General features: G+C 41.7%; 1 protein-coding gene and 2 long non-coding RNA genes across 14 annotated transcripts in view; 1 reads left to right on the top strand and 2 right to left on the bottom strand.

Annotated features, from left to right (window-relative positions):
• LOC132649754 (uncharacterized) overlaps positions 1–5,557 on the bottom strand; it is a 36,162-nt gene extending 30,605 nt beyond the window's left edge. For all 4 annotated transcript variants that reach the window (XR_009588284.1, XR_009588283.1, XR_009588286.1 and 1 more), the window contains exon 1: positions 5,424–5,557. This is a non-coding gene — a long non-coding RNA (uncharacterized LOC132649754). The remainder of the gene's footprint in view (positions 1–5,423) is intronic.
• LOC132649753 (uncharacterized) lies at positions 2,433–4,971 on the bottom strand. The gene is made up of 2 exons (XR_009588282.1): positions 4,276–4,971; positions 2,433–2,519 (listed from the first exon to the last, which is right to left on the bottom strand). It is a non-coding gene; the product is annotated as an uncharacterized LOC132649753 (long non-coding RNA).
• Positions 5,078–21,018, top strand: part of Magi2 (membrane associated guanylate kinase, WW and PDZ domain containing 2) — a 1,408,809-nt gene continuing 1,392,868 nt past the window's right edge. For 3 of the 9 annotated variants that reach the window (XM_060374144.1, XM_060374141.1, XM_060374146.1), the window contains exon 1: positions 5,080–5,733. In XM_060374144.1, the coding sequence (XP_060230127.1) occupies positions 5,433–5,733 (301 nt within the window). In that variant the 5' untranslated portion in view covers positions 5,080–5,432. Of the gene's footprint in view, positions 5,734–21,018 lie in introns of all 9 variants that reach the window. The other 6 variants (XM_060374145.1, XM_060374142.1, XM_060374143.1 and 3 more) reach the window with 3 other exon arrangements.

The raw sequence follows: 21,018 nt of genomic DNA, 5'->3' as shown, positions 1-21,018 counted from the left end.
CTGTATAATAACAGATCATCTGGAGGTATCTCCACCCTTGATCTCAAGCTGTACTACAGAGCAATAGTAATGAAAACTGCATGGTACTAATATAGAAACAGAATGATGGATCAATGGAATTGAACAGAAGACCCAGAAATAAAGACCCACACACCTACAGATACTTGACAAAGAAGCCAAAACCATACAATGGAAAAAGACAGCATCTTCAACAAATGGTGCTGGTCTAACTGGATGTCTACATGTAGAAAAATGCAAATAGATCCATATTTATCACCCTGCACAAAACTAAAGTCCAGGTGGATCAAAGACCTCAACATAAAACCCAGTGCTCAGTGCCTGACCCTAGGAAGCTGGCCACTTGGCAGAATATAAATTAGTATAAAGCTTCATTTTAAGTTTTCATGTAGTCAGAGAAGAGCCTAGGTATTTGGCGTAGGTATTCATATAATATTTAATGAGGCTCATGAGTCTTTATTCCTAGAGCATAGGGCAGGAGGAAAAACTTACAACATCATAGAGCAAGCAGAAATGTGTCTGAATGAATTTAACACTGTCCACTGACAAAGCCTAACACTGTGTCATTGATAAATGTCTTAGTTTGCCTTTTGTTGCTGGGATAGAGCATTCTGAAGAAAAGCAACTAGGTGAGGAAAGAGTTTATTTCATCTTATAGTCTACCTTTGAGGAAATGTAGGGCAGGAACCCAAGACAGGAAGCTCTAGGCAAGAACCAATGTCTAGGACACAGAAGATCACTGTTTCTTGTTTGCTCTGCATGGCTAGTTCAATCTGCTTTCTTATTCCACCCAGCACCACCTGCCTGGGGTACTACAAAGCCAGTGGCCTGGGCCCTCTCACTGTTCCACATCAATCATTAATAAAAAAATTTAATTAAAAGGCCCTCAGATTTGCTTATAGAGACTCTGACAAAAGTATTTTCTCAAATGCAGTTCCTCTTCCCCCAAAAAATCTAACTTGTGTCAAGTTGACAAAAAAAAACAAAAAAACAAAAACACTAACTAGGATGATAAGGGAGAAAGATTTAGAGATTCTGATCCCAGTATCAGGAAACAAGGCAAAACAGGGTGGACCAGGAGTGGAAGAACCTGGAAGGACACAGAGTTCCATGGCTATTCTGGCTTGAGGAAGGTATGAATGAGCTTCTTAGGGAAAATGGCTGCTCCATTGTTTTCCTTTTCTCCCACAAAAGGAGCAGGCCTAAATTCATGCTCAAACTATACTGAATCCTGGTCTGACACATGGTAAGTTATATGGGTAGCAGGGATGAGTTCAATGCAGTGACTCAGTACAGGGATGACAACAAGGCCACGGGGGTCTGAATCAATGAAATCATTGTCACATTGGTTAGACATAAAACTTTGCTAAGATATAAAAAAATTTAGCTCTGTAAAATCCAACTCCGTGTGCCTACCTGTAAAGAAGTACATAATATAAACATAACAGAACACCTGGTATACAATTAGAACTTTGAATATTAGCATATTCATTGGTGGTTATTTGTAACTGATGTTAAACAATTGTAGATTCTGTTCACCATCAGTTTTCACTTAGAGTGGTGCTTTATAATCCCCAGCCTAATTCTGCTTGAGAGTGGGCTTTCAATGGCAATCTTGCTGACTCCTGAGCATGCCTTAAGGCAATGGGCTGGAGAACCCCACCAGCCCTAGCCAAGCCAACTTACTGGAGATCCATTTTCTCAAGTGGAAAAGACACAAAGTTAATTGAATTCATCCTTTTTAAAGATCTTGACTGAAGATCTTTGCTAACCTCTCCATGGGCGTTGAGGGAGATGAGTGAAGGAAAGGAGAAGGAAACTGCTATTCAAAGCCAACCACCCTGTGCTAGACAATACTTTACTTGCATTCCCTGATTTTCTCCTCACTGCATCATGCCTCATTACTGTTGTTAACTGTATTTAAAAAGAAGCAAAAGAACAGGAGGGAGGGAGGGAACTGGGTGGGGGAGGGGTGAGGATCAGGTGTGGGAAGAGGCAGGGTGAGAGGGCCAGGAGAGAGAAGTGAAATCCATGGAGGCATCTCTGGGATGAGCTGGAGACCTGGGAAGAGGTGTGGGGAAGGCTCCTGGGGAGCCTATGGGGATGACCCTAGCTGAGACTCCTAGCCACTGCAGATATAGAGGCTAAAATGGCAACCTCCTGTAGCCAAGCAGGATTTCCACTGGAGGAAGGAGAAAACAACCATACCCACAAAACCTTCAACCCAAAATTTGTCCCACCTACGAGATGTGCAGGGATAAAAATGGAGCAGAGATTAATGTAATGGAAGTTTTGGTTTCTTTAAAAATTCAGTTATATTGTTTAATTTTAGTTAGGTCATGGAATAGTTTGTTTTCTCCATCTTTGTTGATTGAAAGTTTTGCTGGGTATAGTAGTCTGGGCTGGCATCTGTGGTCTCTTAGTGTCTGCATGATATCTGCCCAGGTGCTTCTGGCTTTCATAGTCTGTTGAGAAGGAGGTGATGAGGGAAGCAGCTACAGCTGTAATACAAAGTGAATAAATTATAATTAATAATAATGATGATGATAATATAAAGAAAAAGAAAATTAAAAGCAAGGTTTTGAATTTTTGTTTAAAAATAAAAAACTCAGTTATGTTATATCAATGTTTTCAATCCCAAGTGAGAGATAGTTTGGGTTTTGGTTTGTCTACTACTGATAATTGTCTCCTGCTCCTGCAGGGTGTCATCTTTGTCTGTTGGTAATGGCCTACCTCATGCAGCATGAAGAGGGGCATTGTCTAGGGTCCAGAGAGAGATCATGTGGCAGTTTGGAGAGACACTTCCTGGCACAGCTGGAACAGGAGACTGATCACTGCATTTGCTTGTAGCGAATTGGTATAGCACCCAGAGAACCCACTGACTCTAAACAGTCAGAAGTAAAGAGCTCTGTGCCCTCTCCCTCCACTAATGTTCCCTCTCCTACCTAAGGTTGGAGGGTTGAAAGGGAGAGGCTTTAAGAACCCCAAATAGAGCTGAGTTTTTTGAAACAGTGCAACAGATTGAGGGGATGGCCAATCAATGACTTGCCCAAATTGAGACCCATCGCCTGGAAGAGAGCCAACTCCTGACACTGTTAATGATACTCAGCTATGCTTGCAGAGAGGAGCCTAGCATAACCGTCTTCTGAGAGGTTTCATCCAGCAGCTGATGGAAACAGATAAATAGACCCACAGCCAAACTTTAGGCAGAGCCTCACAGAGACTGAACCACCAACCAAGAGCATGCATGGGCTGGACCTAGGCCTCCTACACATATGTAGCAAATGTGCAGCTTGGTTTCCATGTGGGTCCTCTAACGATTGGAGAGGGGGCTGTCTCTGACTGTTGCCATCCCTTTCTCCTAGCTGGGGCTGCCTTGTCTGGCCACAGTGGGAGAGGATGCAGCTAGTCCTGCTGGGACTTGATGTGCCCCCCCGGGGGGGGGGGTTGGTTGGTACCCACAAGGGGCTCCCCTTCTCTGAGAAGAAGGGAAAAGGGGGATGAGGGGCTGTGATCTGGATATAAAATGAATAAATGAAAAAGAAAAAAACTCAGAATGAAAAGATAGAGGAGGAGAAGAAAAACAAGAAAACGGAGAAAGGTGGAACAGCTTGCTAAATACTGAACTCTTGAAAAGCCCCAGAGCCTGTATTCAAACCTCCTCTTTTCTGTTTGGGTCGGCTAAGCCTTTTAAACTGCGCTGCTTCCCTCCCACACTCCATCCCAGACATCAAGGATCCTAACTGCTGATGATTCCCATGCTCTGATTTACAAAGATGAGTGGGTGAGGCCTTTTTTTTTTTTTTTTTTTTTTTTTTTTTTTTTTTTTTTTTTTGTCTGAAACGTATTTCAAAGTTAGGCAAATGAAATTTAAGCTACAGGAACTTAAAAAAAAATCACTCAGTGTTTCTCAGGAGAACTCAGCAGCCCTGCCCCCTGTGCCCTGCTTAGCTTTTCTCCTGGCTGTAAATTTGGAGAAGGGGGGGCACTGAGCCGAGTTCGCGCCTCACCTTCTTGCCTTTCCTGTCTGATTACCTAAAGGCTTAGTCCCCAGGTTCAAACTTGACTCCTGTGCAGGTTAAGTTGTCCATTTCTATACGGAGGCTCTCACTCCAATTATCTCCTTAGCCCCTCCCCCCACCTCCTCTCCACTTTTCAACTAGGGCAGGTGCAGTCCATCCTGTCTCCACTCAACCAACCCCTCTTAAGTTTCTTTCCCAGGGGACGCATAGGCTTAGTCTGCGGATGCTATTTCACCTTCCTCCTGCAGCCAGGACGACCGGACGCCTTCCTCTAACTTTCCCTTGCCGGAGGGGTACTTCTGAGAAGTTCGCGAGGACTGTGAGACTGTAAAAGTGAAGAGAGCCTAAGTGGAGTCTCTCGCCACCCGCTCTGGCTGCCAGGCCATCCGCAGTTTCACCCTAGGACTCCGAACTCTAGCGTCCCCGTAGCGGGATGGAGCCCCAGCAGGCTGGCAGCGCCACAGATGGGCCACCAGGCACCGGGCTCGCCAGCGGGTCCCCGAATTCCCGTTTCCTTCCGCGCTAGGAAGTGTGCAAGTCGGGGCGTCCTGCTGGCAAGCAGCCGGGCTCTCAGGGAAGCTGAAGACAGGTCCACCCTGGGATCGGGGCCCTCTTCGCCCGCCTGCCCACGCCGGGCCTCAGCTCCCCTCCTTCCCGGCTCCTGCCTCCTCCCGCAGGCTGCGGGGCGGCTCAGGGCCTGCCTCTCTCTCTCTCTCTCTCCGCCTTCACTACCGGGTCAAGCCGCGGAGGGAGGGAGGGAGGCGGCGGCGAAGCCCTCCCTGGCTCTCCACCCGGTGCGCGCGCCTCCTCCCCGGGCTCGCATCCCCTTCCCCGCCCGCTCGCATCCTGCCAGTACAGTACAACTAGTACTCGGGCACACAGGCGCACACGCGCACACACACGCGCTCCCCAGCGCTGCCACTGCAGCTGCCATGGATATCGGCTAACAACACAGAGGCCGGCGAGCGCGCGCGCGCTCCCACTCGCAGCACGCAGGAGTGGCCCCCGGCATCCCTACCCTCCTCCCCACCCCCACGCCACCCGCTCACCAGCTCGGCCACTGCTCGCGCTGGCTCGGCCGCTGCCACCGCCGCTAACGCCGCCAACGCCACCACAGCTTCCTCCGCTGCGGGGCCACAGCCTTGAGTGTCATTCAAGGGACAGCACAACCTCACCCAAGATCTCTTACCTCTGCCCAGCCGTCCCTCTCATCCTCCCCCTTCCTCTGCTACACTCCATCCAAAGAAGAGGGAAAGCGCGGAGCAGAGAGGGAGGAAGGCAAAGTCTGCTACCCTTGCCCCTTGGCCCCCTCGCTCCTCCATCCCGGTTTTGACTCCCAAGCCCTCCTCCCCAAAAGGACCCTCAGGAACTGAGGCGACTCACCCTACTGCCATGTCCAAAAGCTTGAAAAAGAAAAGCCACTGGACTAGCAAAGTCCACGAGAGTGTCATTGGCAGGAACCCGGAGGGCCAGCTGGGCTTTGAACTGAAGGGGGGCGCCGAAAACGGACAGTTCCCCTACCTGGGGGAGGTGAAGCCCGGCAAGGTGGCCTATGAAAGCGGCAGCAAGTTGGTGTCCGAGGAGCTGCTGCTGGAGGTGAACGAGACCCCCGTGGCGGGGCTCACCATCAGGGATGTTCTGGCCGTGATCAAACACTGCAAGGACCCCCTCCGGCTCAAGTGTGTCAAGCAAGGTGAGCGCAGCTTGCTCGGTTGCTTTGCCTGGCGGTGGGACCCCCGCGCGGGGAGGGCAACCTGAGGGTGGGCGCGCGCGTGTTGGATACGGTGTAGCCTGCGCCACAGCGGGGTGGGGTCCAGAGAGCACTGTAACTATGAAGGGGACGGGGACATGAGTGGAACCGGAGCCGGGGGCTGCTCGGCGGGCTACGCCAGGTGGCCGTGTGGCAAGCAAGCAACTTAAGTTTGCCTAGTTGGACCCTCCCCCTTTGGTAGGTGCTTGGCCTTGCCTGACCTCCCCTCGGCGCCAGGGCCAAATAGAATGTGCGTCAGTGGCGTCTCCACGGTGGACATAGAGCTTTCGGGGAAGGAAGGAGGGAGGGGGGAGAAAAAAAAGGAAGATGAAGCAACTTGAGGTGCAGGGGTGTCATGAGAGGAATTAGGAGAAGCTCTGAGCCCTGGGGCAAGTGCAGAATGCTTGGAGTTTGTCCAAAGCTGGTCTGGAGACACCTTGGTCCCCAGCGATTCTTCAGGGAATCTCTGAGCCACTGTCTGGCGAGGAAGGAAAGGGACAAACTGGTTTGGATGCTTTGACCAGTGTTCCCTAACTTTTCCCCTGCTTCACTCCTCAGTCTTTCTCCCCACCCCTCCCCTCCCCTTCCCGCCACCCCCGCCCCGCGCCCCATGGTCATGTCATGTGGGCACCTCGAGTCACGTGTAGACTGACTAACCCTAGAGATCGCCCCTAGCCAGCAGGCGGGAGGAGGCACAGAGCCTAAGAAGCTGGAAGCTGGGAGAGCTTTCTAGAGTTGCAGGGGAGGCAGACGACGGCTTAGAAGGGTTCTCCAAAGTATTATTCATTGACTGGGATTTCCTCATTGACTGGGATTTCCTCTGTGTTTGGACTCTCCTCTAGCTTCAGATCTGGGGGCGTGTTTGTGGCATGGAGGTGGATAGAGATGCAAGCTGGTTTCAGCTCAGGCTCTCTGTGTTCTAACCTGGCTTTGATGAGCCTCTTCCGGGCTGTGATGCGGATTTAGAGAGAATGGAATCCTGCTGAATTCTCCACTGTCTTTGCTTAAAAGAAAATTGTGGCTCCGAGGGAGGGAGGAAAGATTGGGATAAAAGTTTAATTAGAGGACACTTTTAACAAAATGTAGTGTTCCTTTGTATTCCACTCGTGGTGATACAGGCTTCCTGGGTGGACTGGGTGGATAGATGTGTCTCACGCATATAAGCATTATTGCTATGGCCGTTTGTTGTCTGTTGTTACTTTGTCCTGCCCCAATGTTGAAATTCTGAGTATCACTGTATTCTGAATTGCCACACTAGCTGTGATCCATTATGAAGAAACGCCGTTGAGCAGTTGTTTTTTTTAGCATAAAATTAAGCTGCAACGAAATGTTTCAAAGTAAACAAGAGAGAAAGAAGGTTCATAAACTTCTCTAAAGCTGTTTATAGAAGAAAACATCCTCAATGGAATTTCTTGAGTATCCATAATGTATCATTTTATACCACTTAATGTAAATATGCAGTATTGAATGACGCGGAGGAAGATGGGTTAAATATTAGAGTACCCTGGTATTTTCCAATGAGACATACTTTGAACTCAAGTTCAGAGAGTCATGCCGACGTATTTTGTGTCATGATACTGCATAATAGCAATTGATACAAATGTGAAGTTAAAGTTAGTGTCCAGAAATCTGCTATGATTAACCAGCGACCATATTTAAAATGGTAAGGAACTGAAAAAGATACTGCTTTTTAAACATTTGTTTTGTGTGGTCTATGTATGTATGTTTGTGCATGCCCACTTTTTCCTGATGGAAGTCGTAGAACAGCCCGTGCGAACCAGTTCTTCCCTACTGCTCTGAGGCCACAGAAATAGAAATTAGCCCTGTGGGTGAACCTTTAACTGAGATCAGTCTCAGCAGCCCAGGTCAACACAGTTTCACAGGTGTTCTGTTGTGGTCCCCACTGATCCCACTCTTCTTAAATGCTGCATTTTATTCTCATGCCTAGATCTTGAGATAGACGTTGGCCAGCTTTCATACTAATAAACAATAAGTATGCTCCCCCCAAAAAAGAGAATCGATTACCAAGTATTAGAAATTTAGTAATTGAAATCTACAGAGACACTGGGAGAGCGAAAACATTAAAAACTGTGCAAACTGAGAATCTGAGGTAAGAAACGGAATTTTGCCTAAGCTGTGATGATGGGAATGATAAATCTAGGGTGATTTTGGCAAGTCTTTACCTTGGGGAAGCAAGATCTCCAACAGAACAAAGCTGTGAGCAGTGTTGTAAGGTGACAGGTCCCTAATTCTGGATTTTCGCAAAGAAGCAGAAAGACCCAGAGAGGATGATCCCTGTCCAGCCTTGATCTTAGGTAAGGTTGATCCTGATCAGCAGCTTCTGGGTTGTGTTTTGTTTGGAAGAATAGAGCTGTTCAGAATCAGGGAACTTTTTTTATGGAGTGAGACACTGAGGTGAAAATCTTTTCACAGTAGATGTTAATCCTTCGTTTTTCAGCCTCTGAGTGTGTAGTAATAGACATTGGCAATGATTCATCTATTGAATTACAATAAACAGATATGGATAGATTAATTAATTAATTAACTAATAGCTTTTGGAAAGTTTATAATCCTCTTATATATTTATTTAGGTGGAATTATTCATAATTATTCTCTTATGAAAATATTTTATCAGTGGTGGTTAGATTTGTTTAATTGTAATTATGAATAAGTAAAAATTACAGAATATTGAATATAGAGTCTAGGTTTCTTGAGTTTTAGTAGGGTATATTTACACTACACAATATGTACTGTCATATTGTGTAGACATTCTTGGCTCAATAGTTATATTTCTGGAGGAAAAACAAGAAAAACAAAATAAAACAAAACAAAAAACTAGCATACTCAGAGAACTTAAGCCTGGCTGGATGTTTTCCATCTTTTTATTATTTATTTATGTTTCTCTCATGTGCATTGGTGCTTTGCCTGAATGTACATATGTGTGAGGGTGTCAGATTCCCTGAAACTGGACTTACAGAAGTTGTGAGCCATCATGTGGGTGCTGGGAATTGAACCCGGGCCCTGTGGAAGAACAGCCAGTGCTCTTAACCGCTAAGCCATCTATCTCTCCAGCCCCCGAGAGTTAGATTTTTTAAAAAATATTAATGAGATTGATTTTAAAAGATTTAGTTAAATATTGGACATTATACAGGAATCACATCGCAAAACTAAGGGAGATTTTGTTAGAAATTGGATGGACATATAATAAAGGCACTAATAAAATATGCCCATATCAATTGCAATATTTACCCAACTTATACTCACTTTTTTACTAACTTTACACTATAGTCATCATAGTTTTAAATTATTCTGACTTGTAGAGAAAGCATGAAACTACTATTTTAAGGCCTACTAAAGGAGACAGATGGTTATAGTTTTTCTAACTGCCTAAATGCCTTTGAACTCATTTAAAATAAACAAATTTTCAAGAAAATTAAACAGATTTCTCTTTTTATGTCAGTCTTTAAACATACAGAATAAGCTGTATATGAAAAATACCATTCATATTTATTGGTGATATCCTGTTGATTTTCTAAAACATTCTTTTTGTTGATAATAAACTTTTCCTACGAAGAGGTTTAATTAGAATAAGCAATGCTGACTGTGCTCTCATTATTTCATAGAACCCTGTGACGAAAGCTTCTTGAGCGATTCTAAGATATAAATTGAAGCATTAAAGGTTCTTTTCTTTGTCTTTTCCTTTTAAGTTTTCTGCTAAAGTTCAGAGCAGCCATTTACACTGTCATGTTGCTGTCCTACATTCCTTAGGCTGTGGTTCCTGACGCTGCTCAGACCACACGGGGACCTACATAGCCTGGATACACTTTCCCATTTCATACCTCACAATGGAAAATAAAAGGCAAAAACTTTTACAATTCTTGCCGTGTGGAAGATGGGCCATCAAAAGCCTTTGAACTTCACTTTTAGGCGAGATCGACATCACTTCCTCTCCTATTGCTTCTTTAACAGACACTTTCAAAGAGAAGTAGACCGGCATTTATGAAGAGCCACACTTTCTTCCTCACTGACTTCAGGCTAATATCGCATGTTAGACTTCCAGGCTGCCTTTAATTTTAGAAAGTGAAGTCCAAAGTATGTCAAATTGTCTGCCAGTAAAAGTTGTTTTTATCCCATAGAATATGACTTATATGGATTTGTATTCAATAATAGTAAAATTGCTTTAATATGCTGATATTAATATTTATCCTAATATTTATCCAGTGGTTGGATTTACACCCAAGGCCTTCTATATGTTTAAAAAATGAACTGTGATCAAGAGGAATCCACAATCTTGATAGTAACTGTTTTAGAAAAATATTGATTAATAAACAATTCTGCTTATGTAGAGTTTGTGAAGGATGTGATTTTTCACTGTCTGTAGACAGTTTTTGTTTTGTTTTGTTTTGTTTTGTTTTGTGTTTTACTATTTTAATGGCATGACCTTGAATGTTAAACGTGAGCATTCACTTTTCTCATGTGTTTGCTCTGAATGAGAATAGTTTGGGGTGAAATGCCAGCTGAAGAATCGTAAGTGCCACCATTTCTGCTCTTAACATTTACACTGTGTAATTCTTTTGGCACATTCATTATGCTCAGTTTCCATTTTAGTTGCTTGAAACTCACACATTCACTTTCATAATGAGAGAAAAAAAAGTTTGCACATTTGACATGTCTTCTTGCTTGCAGTTTAAACAATGACTTTCAAGTGCATATCAGACCGTGGTGGTGGCAATGTTTCCCTTAGGAGGTGGGAGAGATAAGTGGTAAAACGTGCAGTCTTCCCTACAGATTATCTGGCTTGGAATCCTGAGAGTACTATTTGATGACAGTTATATGAACAGTTTTCTAAGTGGGGGAAGTGGCAATTTCTTAAGGATATGAAATAACAGCTGGGAATGTAATCTCCTCAAATTACTCCCTATCCTGTATAAGACCTTGGATTCTAGCCCCAGCATTGCCAATAATCATTAGCTAAGTTACATATATAAATCACGTCATGGTTTGCAGGTAGTAAGCACTATGTAAATTTTAGCAAATTTTATTCTAAACATGTTGGTCATTTTGAGCCTCTTTCATTAGTTTTAACCTTCAAGATATTTTCCCAATATGTTAAAATTACATGTGTGTGTGTGTGCATGTGCGTGCGTGCCTGATTCATGTGTGTATGGGGGCAGTATATGTGAGTGAGTTCCAATGCTAGTGAAGGCCAAAGATATTGGGGCCTCCTGGAGTTGGAGTTCCAGGCAGTTGTGAGCTACCTGATATGAATGCTGGGAGTCAAACATGAGTCCCCTACAAGAGCACCATGTGCTCTGAACTGCTGAGACATCTTTCCAACCCCAGGTTTTTTGATACTTTGCTCTTCATGGTGATAAGTTAGATGAGGAAAGGAAAAAGAGAAATAACTAATGTCTAATTGATAGGTAACACAAAATTAATTTGTAGACTTAGCATTTTCTGTAGAGTAAGTTCTGTTTTGTTAAAAAGTATTTCTTTGATGAATGTTGCCATTAAATGCAGTGAAACACTCTTTCACCTTTAAAAAGTAACTTTAACTGATATCTTTATCCCAGGCTTTAGATCAGTGGTTTTCCACATTCCTAATGCTGTGACCCTCATGTTGTGGTGACCATCCCCCAAACCATAAACCTGTTTCCATTGCTACTCCATAACTGTAATTTTGTGACTGGTATGGCTTACAATATAAATATCTGTCTTCTCTGCTGGTCTTAAGTGATCCCTTTGAAAAAGTCATTTAACCATCAAAGGGGTCATGACCCACAGGTTGAGCATTGCTCCTTTAGACAGACCTTATTTTCTTTTTTTTTATCTCTATAATTCTAATTTATTTTTTTAATTTCGTTTTTTAATTTTATTATTTTTTTTATCAGTTACATTTTATTAACTCTGTATCCCAGCCGTGTCCCGATCCCTCATTCCCTCCCAGTCCCTCCCTCCCTCCCTCATCTTCACCGTGCCCCTTTCCAAGTCCACTGATAGGGGGGACCTCCTCCCCATTCATCTGATCCTGTTTTATCAGGTATCTTCAGGACTGGCTGCAAAGCCCTCCTCTGTGGCCTAACAGGACTGCTCCTCCCTTCGGGGGTGGGGAGACCAAAGAGCCAGTCATTGAGTTCCTGTTAGAAATAGTCCCTGTTCCCCTCACTTTGGGAAACCAATTGGTTACTGAGCTACCACAGACTACATCTGAGTGGAGGTTCTAGGTTATATCCATACATGGTCCTTGGTTGAAAGTCAGGACAGACCTTATTTTCACCCTCAAGATTATTCCTTTCTATGCATATTTTTTTGGAAAAAGCTGTCAAACAATTGACATATTGAAAAGTTTAATTTGGACAAGCATAGACAAGCATCTCATCCTGAGATTCATTTAGTTTAAACACATATTTATGCTTCTTACATGCCATGGTAGCCAGATAGACTATATAAATAGAACTTTTACTTCATAGGTACAAATCAAGGTTCTCTTCAAGAGGAACTATAACAAAACAGAATTAATAAGTCATCAGTGGTCAGCAATGCATAACAAAAGAAATTACAGCAAATACAGCAAGAAATACACAGGGTGTTTGTAACAATGGCCGAAGCGCCCAATATAGGCAAATGTCTGTGTGAACAGATGTTCCTAAAGATGATCATAGCCACAATGTCCCTGTGGATAACACTCTCATGACCCTAGCACTACTTGAATTAATCCCACCAATAGCTTCAGTGACAAATATTGATTCTTAAATCGCAATTAGCCACAGCCTGCTGCCTTCTCATGACAAGAAGCGGGTAAACAGGGTCTTAGAGCTTTCTTAGGGTTATCACTCATTTTTTTCTTTTAACCTCAACTTTTTCTCTTTCATCTCTAATGTCATGCTAATTACTTTGATAAAAATGCTACACAGACAATTTAGTGATAAATCCATAACTCCTAAAGCCAGTTAACGAACGATATACACAGGGGTGTGTGTCTGGTTGTACAACGTCATGTCACCAGAGAAAATCAGCCCGAAGTTCCGTACATTATGGGCACTTAATTCAATCCTGTGACGCAGTTGTGAGAGTAATTCTTTAATGAATATATAACTTGAAGCTGAGTTTCACACATAGTTCTGACCATTTTAGGTAGTCTGGAATAAACAGTCAACGCTTCCTTCTTTGACTACTGACCATTACACCAACGGCACCCAGAAGAGCCTTTCCCAAAGCCAATTAGTATAATATTTTTATATAAGTTACTGGATTTATTTAAGATATTGTATAGATAATTGGCTTTCTGTGCCTGAGAAAATATACTTTCTAGTTACGTGTTACATGAATTTCATGGAGGTTTTGTGTCATTTGAAACTATTTAAAAAAAAAAAACACTTTATCAGAACCATAACAGTTATTATATCCAATAGAAATACACACACATGTGGAAGCAGTTTAAGTAAGCTTGATGTACAAAGAAAAAAATTCTTTGTCTTTATTGATATTTCTAACTATAAAATTTGTGAAAATGTTTTTTTAATTTTTTAATTTTTATTTTTAATTACACTTTATTTACTTTGTATCCCTGCCTCTAGTTCCCTCCCTCCTCCCCTCCCAATCCCTCCCTTCCTCCCCCTTCTCCACTCATGCCTCTCCCCATGTCACTGGAAATGTTTTTGATTCTGGTAATATCACTTCATGATATCTATATCTATCTATCTATCTATCTATCTATCTATCAGGAAGTATCAGGAAGAAAAAGCATTTAATGAAAAAAATTTAACTGAGTACTTTTTCAAGTGACACTTTGTTTTCAGGTGTTTAAAAAAAAACAAAAACAAAACAAGCAAATAAAAAACCATGTTTCCCAAATTGTACACTGAAACAGGATGGATCAAGGACAGCACAAAAACTGTTCATTCCACACTGTCACTAAATCAATCATAGAGAACGAGGAGAAAATATTAATTGCAAAAAGTGATTTTATGTTGGCACTGAGTGTCCATTTTAAATATGAGCTGCATTGCTTCTCCTAATAGTTTGCATTGGCGTGCATAAGAAGTTACTTATTTATCTGGCATACACTTATGCACAGGATAGTGACTACTGCTAGAAACCCGCAGATTAACCTAGCAGCATACAAAGCTGATTAAAATCTGATTAGCTGGTTTCAAACAGGAGAAAATTTCAGATTTGAAATATCCAGTATTTCACCTGGATTCTGACCCCCAGGCCTGAGTTTGCTTTTCATTGTAGTCCACTGTGTAATATATAAAGCATGCTTTTACTGGACAGTGTCTTGAAAACTAGCAAGTGCTCAGGCTGCAAGCATTACTGAATCCTTCCAAACAGCTTGGTTCTTTTCTAAAAGCATACTGGGTGCAGATAATTCTAATCCTGTCTTTGTAGCAAGTCTTGTACCAAAGGGGGTATGGTCTTAACTAAACAGAAGGAAACTGATCCTCCTTCTGGAGGAGCAAGAATGTTGTCAAAGATGGTTTCTTTTGAAACGTTCCTAACTCCCTGTAGCCAGACCCCACCCCCCTTCCATATTACTTAGAAGCATCTATGCTTTCTTTCTCTTTACTTCAGTGCAGAAGTTACCCTACGAACTGCAATTGTATTCTGCATCACTGGACACATGGACTACATGTGTCTACAGCCACACACAAATACGAAGAACTCAATTACCAGTGTTTTAAAGAATTTGGAAAATAAAAGGATTTATGGGTGTGAGCATATAGTCTTTTTTCTTTTCTTTTTTCTTTTTTTGTATTTACTATAGATTCTTCTGTTACACAATGTATCCTGACCATGGTTTGCTCTCCCTCCACTCTTTTCATCCCCCACCCACATTCTTTCTCCCCAATATTTACTCCTCCTTTTTTTTTTCCTCTTCAGAAAAAAAAGCAGGCCTCCAAGAGATGAGAGCCAAACAGGACAAAACAAGATACAATAAGACAAGGCAAAAGCCCTCATATTGGACGAGGCAACCCAATTAAGTAAAAGTCATGGGAGCAGTCACATCACTGTGAGCAAAAGTGTAACTCTTATAGTGGCAATCCATAAGACAAAAGAGAGCAAAGAGTAAAATTTCTGTAATGTATGTGGGTTTTTAAGAAATTGTAACATATCAAATTTAAGTTTTCATTTTTCTTCGTCTCTGGAAGTAGACGGTGAGCTGTGTCAAGACACCAGATAACAGTCACATAACATTAAAGGTAATAAGAGAATAAATGGTTAAGGGAACGCTTGTTCATGAACTGAAAAACATATTTGCATAATGTAAATTTTAATTGGTTTAAATATCTTGGAGAAAAATAAAAGATTTCTATCCAATAATATGAATATGTAGCATATTGAAAGTATAGATGTTAAGTGTTTAAAAGAAATGAAATTATGCCAAAACTCTTATCTTTTATCCAAAACAAAGGTAGAAGCATTTAGAAATTTAAAATGAAAGAAAAACTATTTAATTAGCAGAGTTGCTAGAAAATTTTGCCACGAAATAAAGACAGTGCTACTTTATCCAATGTTAGTATTGGAAATGTAAAACCATTTCCTTTTGACCAGTTAACTCACTGTTTATGAACTTGTAGCAGTGCACCTACTGGAGATCCACTATTAAAATGTATAAAAACTAATGATATCTTTGATGTTCCAAACAATTTCCTCAGTCACTATAACGAAAGAAGAAAGTGTCATTTCTGCTTTTTCTCACATTTCCTTTTTAAGTTTTTATGCTTTCAAATTTATTTATTTTTACCTGATACACCGAAGCATAAACATTGCATGTGCCGGAGTGGTACCACTTGATGTGTCAATACAAGAATATGTGTACAATGCGTCTGTCTATTCAAAAAATGTTGTTTTCTTTTAGTGTACCTTTTATTCTTTCTTGAGGTCTTTTCAAATGCAGTGTTACTGTAGACAGTGCACCATTGTCTACAGTAACACTTCCACACAGCAGCACACCAGGCTGCTATGCCTGTCCAACAACAATAGAGTAACTAGGAACTGACCTTGAATTTTAGTTGAGGCGTCTTCATCTCCTCATGTGGAAAGCACCATGGCTCCCTTTATGCATAGGAACACTGACTCCCTTAGCACTGACCACAGAGGCAGGCTGCTTCAATTGAGTATCTTTTCAGATTCTGCTTAGCCACATTATTTTTTGTAATTTATCTTTATTTTTTAATAATCTATTCACTTTACGGGGAAAGTCCCACCCTCCCTCCTCCTTCCCCATAATCCTCCCCTCCTAATCCTCAGAAACAGATCTTCTCCCCTACCGCTTGGTTCCAGCCTATCAAGTCTCCACAAGACTGCCTGCATTCTCTGCAGCCTGGCAAGGCTACCTCCTCCAATTCCCCCACCAACAGCCTCCCCCCCAAGGCAAACTGATCAAAGAGCTGGCAACAGAGTCCATGTCAGAGACAGCCCCTGCTCCTCTTACCAGAAAACCCACATGGAGACTGAGCTGCCTATGGGCTACACCTGAGAGAGGGGGTCTAGGTCCTCTCTTTGCATGGTCCTCGATTGGTGCATCAGTCTCTGCAGTGCCCTCCCCCGCCCTGCTCCACTCTAGCCCCCCAGATTAATTGGCTTTGTTGCTCTCCTTGTAGAGCTCTTGTCCCCTCTAGGCCCTTGTATCCCCGCCATTCTTCCACAAAACTCCCTGCGCTCTAACCAAAGTTTGGCTGTGAGTCTCAGTATCGGCTCCGATCCCCTGCTTGGTGGAGTCTTTCATAAGACATTTATGTTAGGCTCCCATCCTATTCCCTAGAGTTGGTGCGCTAGCTAGTATCTACTTTCTTTCCCCCTCCCCTGTTCTTTCCATTTTCACGCTGTTAGAATGTCAGTTTTATTCAAGAAGGTACATGCTGATGGCGCTGGTTTGTGTTTTCCTATCAGTTTGGCTTCAGCTCAAGGGACTGAATCTCAGCTAGTCTAATCCAGAAAATGTACTTCCATCTTTTCACCAGTGATTTGTTCAGGAAATGGCTTGTAACCCAGTTCTATGGAGTGAGAAGCAAGATGAATTCCTTTAGGGGACTTTCTGAGAAATTTCGTAGTTCTTAAAATAAGATTGGAGAAAAAAATATATATTATTCCCTTCTCTGACTGTGAAAGTTCTTGCACATGGGAGCTGGGCTGGAAGGGGCTGGAAGCAGCTGTCAGCCATCCTGTGATCATGGAGAGCTCTAGGCAGAAATAGGAAGATGGCAGAGCCGAACACTGAAATGACACTGGCTCCTGTATGGAGATCTGGAAAGAGAAACCAAGAACTCAGCCTCTCTCAGAACCAGTGCTGGCATTACAAAGCACAAGATGGTGGTGACATTAGTTTGAGTTTTCTGCTACTCATAGCCCAAGTCATGCTGGTGTATATTAATATAAAATATATTTAATTCCAATATTATGTTGGAGGGAAGCACTGCTCACAGTCTTTCAAAACTTGAAGTTTGGGGAATACATGAAAATTGATTTTGTCACTATGTCAGCTCAGCTGAAATCTGGGTATTTCTCCATTACCTCATCATTTCTGTTTCTGTTTTAAATCTGAGAAAAACTTTTCATCATCTTGAAATAAAAACAAGGAATACAAATTTGTTTTAACCTTATCTGAAATGGAACATATTCAAGAAAGCAAATCAGTTATAAAAATATACCAACAATGCATGCCAAATCCAACTTGAGATATTTTTGAATTACATACTGTTTACAAATATATGGGCCATTGATCCGGGAATGTACGTAATTATAAACTGACTCATCAGAATGTTCCAACTGCATTTATTCAGGACTAGAACTCATTTGCTAAATATTCACAAACTGTTATTGGTAGCCTTCTTTTTGGCAGGCACCAAGCTAGAGAGGATAGATGGATTAATAGAATCATAATTAAGACAGCTGTACAGTCGAGGTCTTCAATCTGTGACACGTCTTGTGTAACTTGATTTCAAAGCTACCAAGAAACGTGTTGTTCATCATGTAGAGATGTCTCTTATGATGCTAACAGAACAATAGATGAAAAAAAATGTGTTTGGGATAAAAATGGACTAGGAGTCCTTAGTCTTCAGCGTCATGAATTCAGTTTGAATAGTGCCAGTCTTTGTACATAGACACGTTCTCATGAGCTAATGTGGCAGGAACCATGCTGGTAATGCCAAAAAGCTTCATGAATTTTGATCACATCTGAAGCATTTCATATTAAAGTGTAATAGTTATGAGTACAGAGGTCTAGAGCAAGAAGGTTTGGATGCTGGTGATAGCAGTGCCCCGTGCTAGATGTGAATTATCTAATATATAATGCACACGTCTACATTTCTAAACCTGATTTTGCAAAACTCATATTGTTGTGTAATATTTTTAAGAATGTTAAAAGGATGATATGTCACAATGCCTATAATATGCTTAGAATACAGTATGAGCTTAATAACTGATTGTTACTATATAGCATTTGTACCATACATTAATATTTAATTTTAAATAATAATATTTAATCCAGTACATTTTCTAAAAGGCATATGTGAGGCCAGAGGTCACCTTTCATCTTTTGGATCTCAAGAATATTCTTAGAGCAAGGAATACTGAGTAAGTAATCCCATGATAAATACAGCAAATGCTCTCAGGAAAAAAAAAAAAGTACAGAGTTGTCAAGACTCAAGCATTCATGGCTTGTGATAAGAACTTCCAATTAGTAAACTCTAGAATTTAACGTAGAAAGTAATGAGAAAAGAGCTTGCAGAACGAGAAGTGGGCCATGCCACCATAAACTGAATGCTAAATCACTAGCCATTGTTACTAAGACCAAACGTTTATGAAATTCTTCCTGCATGTTACAGTGTCCAAAGCAGCAGGCTGAAAAGCATAATTTCCTGTTTTGTTTTTGTTTTTGTTTTGTTGTTTTGTTTTACTTCTCAAATGATTCTGTAGGATGGATATTGTCATTACAAGTAGGAAGACTGTACTTCAAAAGGCCGAGTAACAGCAGAACCAGAATACACACCCTGTCAATTATCTAAAACAAATCTAAAGGAGCCTACACACTGAGTGGGAAATGCTGTAAAGACAAAAATAGTAGGGTCAGGTTTGTTTAGTAATTTTTCAGGGAGTAAAGGTGTCAGCAACATTTTTCAGAACACATTTGGGAAGTGAAGACACCTTAATTAAAGGTGATATCAGATACAGACATAATTTAAAAGCTCATGGGTGTTAACAGAAAAGGTCCTAGGGGCCTTCAATCGTAACCATGATGGTAGGATAGAAGAGGCGGCTGATCTGGGAACTGCATAGGGGGCAAAGCTATCAACCTATGTAATCAAATATAGACCAAAAAAAAAAAAAGTTTTGCTTTGCGTTCTCTTTTCTGATGACTGGTAGTGTTTGTTAAGATAGAAAGGAATCAAAGAGGAAGAAGGCAAGCCTAACATTTGCAGTATATTTGATTTGAGGAGCCTGGAAAGCACCTCTCTGACCAACTGTATAGAACCTTTATATATGTCAATAATGAAATATCCAGTATATCATTATTCTTAAAAAGAAAAGAAGGATAAATAACCAAGAGATATCCGGGTTTGAGGACAGGCCCTAAGTGTCCACCAAACAAACCAAGTCTATAATGAGAGCAGTGCCACTGTTTTGTGCTTGACACTGACAGATTCTGCTGAGAGGTTCAGAAAAATTAAGTATGGGAGGTTTCCTCTGCTTATTGCAAACATGGAGGTCAGCTTCATTCTGTACCATTTCACTGGAGCAAATGTTGCAAGCATCCTGATGTCCCAAAGAATAATTCTAGAATGAAGAAAATTTCAAAGAGTGTATACATCCTACTCCTTCAAGAATCAGGTTGAGTAGTTAAAATGAAATGGCCAAAGCCCTGAGGGGTGAGTGAAGGTGCGTGTGTTAGAGCCCTAAGGGACAGGTGCTCTTTTGAGGTATGTGATTTAAAGCCCTGCAGAATGGATGCGTAGTTGAGATGTCTATTTGTGCTCTATGGTAGAAGAAATTTGAGCTTTAATTTTTTTTTGTTCCAGAAATGCACATTATCCCATCTATGTAATACGTTCTAGCAAATTAAAATCCTATGGTTGACTTATTGAATAAAATAATTACTTATTTTCTAGCATCATGATAAAACTGGGGCTGTCATTTAAACAAGCTTAAGGGTCAGATCTTATTTTCTAAGCATACTGAGAAAGGGGGAAGCCAATGGCATTTACCTAAAACATTCCAGTTAGTGTGATAGTACAGAAATAAACACATTGCTTTTGGAGTGCCAAAGAGAAATAAAGGAACAGAAGAGGGAATGCAGAGTACAGCTCTTAGAAACTGAAGAGTTAATTGAGTGTCATTACCAAATTCACTGTTATCATTTCCTTGGGGCTAACTTTTTCTGCGCCTGTTTCTTTCTACCCTTTTGAGATGTATTTATAAACCCTTTATCTTGTGGCAGTGTAAGTGAGATAAACAAGTTATTTTGCATCAGAGGTCCAGACATTTCAGTCTGTCGTTGAATGGCTCCATTGCTGTGGGCCTGAGACATGGCTCCAACCTAGTGGTGGATGTGTATGGTGGAAGAGACTGCTTACCACAGGACAGCAGGGAAGCAAAGGGGAGGTGAGTGTGAGCGTTCATGTATAAGTCCTGTCAAAACCATTCTCCTAGTGACTTTCTCCTGCCAGTCAGTCCAGCCATGCACTTATCAGTGGGCTAGGAAGTTAGTACCTTCCAGATTTAATCATCTCAGTGGCTTCAGGAGAAATACTGACTGAGAACCCAGCTCTCACATGACCATTTCTGCAGAATGCATTAAAGCCAAACCAAAGGAGATTGGTTACTAACAACAAAGTATGTAATGCAGGCAGAAATCCTTTGTAAAACTTTTTAGTGCAGTTCAAATGGGAAAGTGATATTGGGGATAGAGGGGGCTTGGAGATTGCCCGTGGTACAGTAGATTTTGGTGGAAAGCAGCAAGAAGACAATGACAAAAGAAAGGTGTCTGAGTCACTTTACTATTCCTGTGAAAGGTCCCAATGGCCAAGGCAACTTATAAATAAAGCGTTCAAGGACTTGCTTACAGTTTCAAATGGTGAGAGTATGACCATCATGGTGGGCTGCATGACAACAGGCAGGCAGGCATGGCAGTGGAGCAGTAGCTAATATCTTACAAGATCCGAAATCATGAGGGAGAGAGATGGCTATCAGAATAGTGTGAGCTTTTGAATCCTCAAAGCCCACTCC

The sequence above is a fragment of the Meriones unguiculatus genome, chromosome 21 (assembly GCF_030254825.1).
Source record: "Meriones unguiculatus strain TT.TT164.6M chromosome 21, Bangor_MerUng_6.1, whole genome shotgun sequence".
NCBI lineage: Eukaryota > Metazoa > Chordata > Mammalia > Rodentia > Muridae > Meriones > Meriones unguiculatus.
The sequence above is the reverse complement of the archived record's forward strand: the minus strand, read 5'-3'. Positions and strand labels throughout refer to the sequence as shown.